The sequence below is a fragment of the Callionymus lyra genome, chromosome 1, assembly GCF_982586985.1.
Source record: "Callionymus lyra chromosome 1, fCalLyr1.hap1.1, whole genome shotgun sequence".
NCBI lineage: Eukaryota > Metazoa > Chordata > Actinopteri > Syngnathiformes > Callionymidae > Callionymus > Callionymus lyra.
The window spans coordinates 2,440,599-2,445,534 of NC_141818.1; the positions used below are offsets into that span (position 1 = coordinate 2,440,599).

The 4,936-nt window shown below is 36.9% G+C and overlaps 1 protein-coding gene across 1 annotated transcript; it reads right to left on the minus strand.

Annotated features, from left to right (window-relative positions):
• Positions 1–1,517: 1,517 nt before the first annotated feature.
• On the minus strand, positions 1,518–2,843 carry cldn5a (claudin 5a). The gene has a single exon (XM_087787983.1). The coding sequence runs from the start codon at positions 2,726–2,728 to the stop codon at positions 2,084–2,086; it is 645 nt and encodes a 214-aa protein (XP_087644109.1). The 5' UTR covers positions 2,729–2,843; the 3' UTR covers positions 1,518–2,083.
• Between the last annotated feature and the right edge of the window lie 2,093 nt (positions 2,844–4,936).

A 4,936-nucleotide genomic window follows, 5' to 3' on the forward strand; every position in this document is an offset into this window, starting at 1 on the left:
CAGTAGACTCCATCTGGTATCCCTTGTGTTGCCTCTGGGTCAGGGTGACCCGAAAACAAATGTGTTGTTAGTATCCCTTGTGTTGTCTCTGGTTCAAAGTGAACAAACCCATTTGTTTTCAGGCCATATGGGTCACCTTGACCCTGAGATAACACAAGGGTTAAAGCGGACGTGTCAAACTCGAAATATTTTAGAAGACTTAATAGCGAACAGAAATATATGTTTAGCAAACAAGAAGTATGATTGCGATATTGTTATGTAAGACCAAACTTAACCTGTGTTCGTCCAACATCAAACACATCAAATTAATTTCCTTCTACATAAGTTTTCACTATTATTCTCTGTATAATTGTAGAAAATCTATGTATAGAATAAGGAGGTAAAGAGTTCACCATCCTACCTGGCTTACTGCAACCTGTTCCACTCTAGCACTAGTATACTCCTCTCATCCCCGGCGACTGACCTCGTCTTCTGTCCCAGCCTAAGAGTCTTCTTTCAATCTACCTCCTCGAGATCCCAAACACAGATTAAAGCGCTGCCTTATTTCCCGCCTGTCGGTCTGTGACACTGACATCCCAGAATATAAAGCATTTGTTTACCATTAATTTAATTAAAAAATGAATCAATTAAAATCAAACTATTTCACTTTCATTTATGTTTCCCGGGACTTTCTAGCAGGTAGCAGTGAAACCATGTTTATTATTGTGACTCACCCTTGAGTGTTGACTCACCATCCGTCAGATTCTCATCTAGTTTCACTTACCGTGGCGACAACATGACTCATGTGACTCTCAAAACCTCCTCAGTAAAGAACATTAGTACTGCGTCAATAAATGTACTGTAAGTTGTCAGTCATTTTTTTAATAAATGGCTTTAAATATTGATTATATATATATATATATATATATATATATATATATATATATATATATATATATATATATATTATTTTAAATGTTATTCTTTCCAAATAAATAAAAAATAAAAACAGCCCAAGTAAGTTTTGTATCATCATTTAAGCTCTTTAGTTTTATTTCATCGACACAAATTCCTTTCAAAGTCCTCTCACATGTTTTATGGATAAAAAAAAATTAATAGCACTTCTTAATATGCTCCATAACATTTAAACATGTTTGACTATTAAACTATGATGATGACACAACTTGATATTGTTCAAACCTCTTTAACTTTCATCATTTATGGAGTTAAAACATTCCAAAATCTCTACAATTGTCATTTAAAGGTCATTAAATGGATTTTTCCAGCCTGAAAAAACAACCGTGAGGGCAGTAAATGGTCTTAAGATAAATAAAAAAAATACTAAAAACAATAATGAAAACACTGTTTAATAAATGCTAATAAAGTGCTTATTTAAGTGTAAATATTGCTTCTTACATTCTTGTTTTATTTAGTTTTAACATCATGTTTATATCTTCTATATGATGAACCAGTACCTTGTTGGTTCTTTGATAAAAACGTTCATGTCGGATCACTTCAAAATTCAAGGACACTTCATGTCAATTAATTGTACACTCTGCAACTTTAATAAAATGACGCAATATTTCATCTTTACACACCAGAACAATACAGCAAAAAAAGAGAACAATAAAGAGGGGAGGAAAAAAAAGATGAAGAAGAGGGATACTGACATCAGCCTGTTTGTCAAATCTACAGGTCCAAATTCCATCACACAACGAAAAAGCAAATAGGAAGTCATTTTGTTTCTTGGACACTGTTGACTGTCTCCAGTGTGTGTGTCTGTGCAGATCCATGTGGGAGTCAAACTCTACACAACAGTGCTGACGATGCACAAAAAAAAAGCAGAGCAACAATGTTTAGAAGTTTAATAGCAACAAAAAAAAGTTACAACAATGAAAAGACTTACAAAAAGCGGGTACCTAAAAAAAAAGATACTCTTTTTTGTACGTGAGCTACCTCCAGAAGTCTTTTTTTTCTTTCTCCAAAAAAAAAAACAATTAAAAAGTCCTGTGGGTTGATGATGAAGGGGGGATGAAGGGAGGAGGGTCCACTTAAAGTTCATACAAAAAAATTGTCCTTTTAAACAGTTTTTTAAGAAGTTTTTTTACACGTAATTCCTCTTGTCATACTCCCCGTTCTGCGTGGCCCGCTTGGTCTGCGCGTACTTGACGGAGTACCCGGAGTTGCCCGCGGAGGGGCAGGAGCACAGCAGCAGCGCGCCCCCGATCAGCAGCAGCGCCGTGGCCGCCCAGCCGATGTAGAGCGCGGCCCCGATCTCGCGCTTCTTGGACGAGGGCATGTTGGGGTTGTAGAAGTCCGAGATGATGTTGTTGGCCATCCAGCAGAGCGGGATCATGACCAGGATCCCGCTCACGATGTAGATGACGCCGCCCACGTTCACCACCCGCGCCTTCACGTCCTCGGCGCGGATGCAGTTGGTGCACTGCGCCCCGGCGATGACCACCATGAGACCCAGGACCCCCAGGACCGAGGAGATGATGCTGAGCGCGCGCGCCGCCTGGAGGTCGTGCGTGAGCGCGAGGATGGAGTCGTGCACCTTGCACTGCATCTGTCCCGTGCTCTGCACCACGCAGGTCATCCACAGACCCTCCCAGATGGTCTGGGACACCACGATGTTGGCCTCGATGAAGGCGGTCACCTTCCACATGGGGAGCCCGCAGGCGACCATGACCAGCAGCGAGCCCATGACGCACAGCGACAGACCCAGGATCTCCAGTCCGGCAGACATTTTTTCGGTTCGGATTCAAAAAAAACTCTTGGATCAGGTTTTCCTTCAGATGCGCATCATCCAGAGGACGCTCTTTGTTCAGACGCGAAAAACAACTGGACTCTTAGGTGGCTCCGGACCTCGAATATTTGCGGGGTGGGCTGGTGAGGAGAAAACTTTCCTCCAATAAGGTGCAGCCGCATCCCGGGAGGACCAATCAGGAGGCGGAGAAGTTGTGAGCCAGAATAAAGCGGTCCAGAGCGCTTTGTGCGTTTGAACAGTTATTTACAATGAAGAAGGAGGTTTTGTGGGGGGGTCTGTGGGGGAGTGGGTGTTTCAAGGGTGTGGAGCTGATGAAATGTAGTGGTTCGGATGCATGTGAGCTCTTGTTATTAATATCCCAGACATGGATGATCCCACTTATGATCTGTTATTGTCTGTCAAAACAACTTTTGAGACCAGGTTTGTATTTGTTCAGATCTTATGGCTGGAGATTGTTTTTTTTAAAAACGTGGCATGAGCGTCCATTTTTTTTACAAGGAAAATAACAAATAAAGGGGATAATAAAAACAACTGTATTGTTTCACTTTATAAATCTAAAATTAACTATAAGCCATTTTTTTCACATTTATTATAAGTAAGTAAGTAATTTTTATTAATATAGCGCTTTTCCAGACCAGGGTCACAAAACGCTTAAACAATCAAAACAATATTCAATAAAGTATATATAATAAATATAGGTAAGTATATACTTTATTGAATATTGTTTTGATTGTTTAAGCGCTTTGTGACCCTGGTCTGGAAAAGCGCTATACAAATAAAAATTACTTACTTACTTACTTTTTTTTAATACACATTTAAGCTCTTAAGTTATATGTGATCAGCACACATTCCTGTCACATATACCAGTTTTTTAAGCTTCATTATTTTCAAGGAAAGCCAATATTATCACTTCTTAATATTAAAAGTGTAAAATATTGGACTATTTAACTGTGATGATCACTTGATATCATTCATACATTCTGACTTGAACTCAAGATTACTTATAACATGTATGAAGCCAAAACATTTTCATTTTAAAATCTCTACAAAGATTATAAGTGACATCGTTTTAAATGTAGGCAGGAAAATATATATACTTTAAAGATCAAGATAAAACTGATAACACAACAGGAGTTCCAGAAAATCAAGGAAAAGCCTGAACAAATAAAAACGTATTAAGACTTCTTTCTTGAACACTTTCAGCCTTGTACCTTTTAAATAGTTCATTTTTTCCTGCCTACATTTGAAACGATGTCACTAATAATCTTTGTAGGGATTTTAAAATGTAAAATGTTTTGGCTTCATACATGTTAAAAGTTATCTTGAGTTCTAGTCAGAATGTATGAACGATATCAAGTGATCATCACAGTTAAATAGTCCAATATTTTACACTTTTATAGGACATATTAAGAAGTGATTATTATTGTTATTGGCTTTCCTTGAAAATAATAAAGCTTAATAATCTGGTATATGTGAAAGGAATGTGTGCTAATCATATATAACTTAGGAGCTAAAATGTTTATTCAAAATTGAAAATAAATAGAACTCATTTTTAAAAGTTTATGTGAAACAACTCTGCCTATATAAAACACCATCCATATTTTCTTTTATTGAATATTCAAAAACATTTTTTATAAAGAAGTTACATTAAAAACCTGTTGTTAAAACTTTAATGTCACACTTTTTTAATGTTATTTTCAAAACTAATGTTACATTTGTCTATTTTTAATCTTCTGATACGAATAATAATGAAAATGCCGATTTCTTTGTATTATATTAGTTTAAGTGTTGTTGTTAAGTGTTGTGTTAACTATCGCCAACCAATAAATGAATAATTTAATAATTTGATGTGTAATAAAATATAGTATTTCATCTTATATATCTTTAGGTTTTGAATCAAATAGAAGTGTGAAATATAAACTAATACAAATCGGCCAAAAGGTTTTCAAATAACCTTTAACATACTAGTTATTATTAAGCCCGTATAATACTTGTTAAATATATTACAGAGTAATTCAGATTTTTCTGTTAGTATATATTAGTAAATATCTACTCTTACTAGCGCTATAGGGAAACTGTGAAGCTTCGGCCGCCATGTTGGCTCAAACCTTCGGCTGCTATCCTTGACATGAGCCAAGATGGCGTCGTCAGGCGTCGCTTGCCATGGGACGAGGGCGGGCTCACGAA

Coding starts and splice junctions, on each gene's coding strand:
- cldn5a (XM_087787983.1), bottom strand. CDS start 2,728: ATGTCTGCCGGACTGGAGATCCTGGGTCTGTCGCTGTGCGTCATGGGC.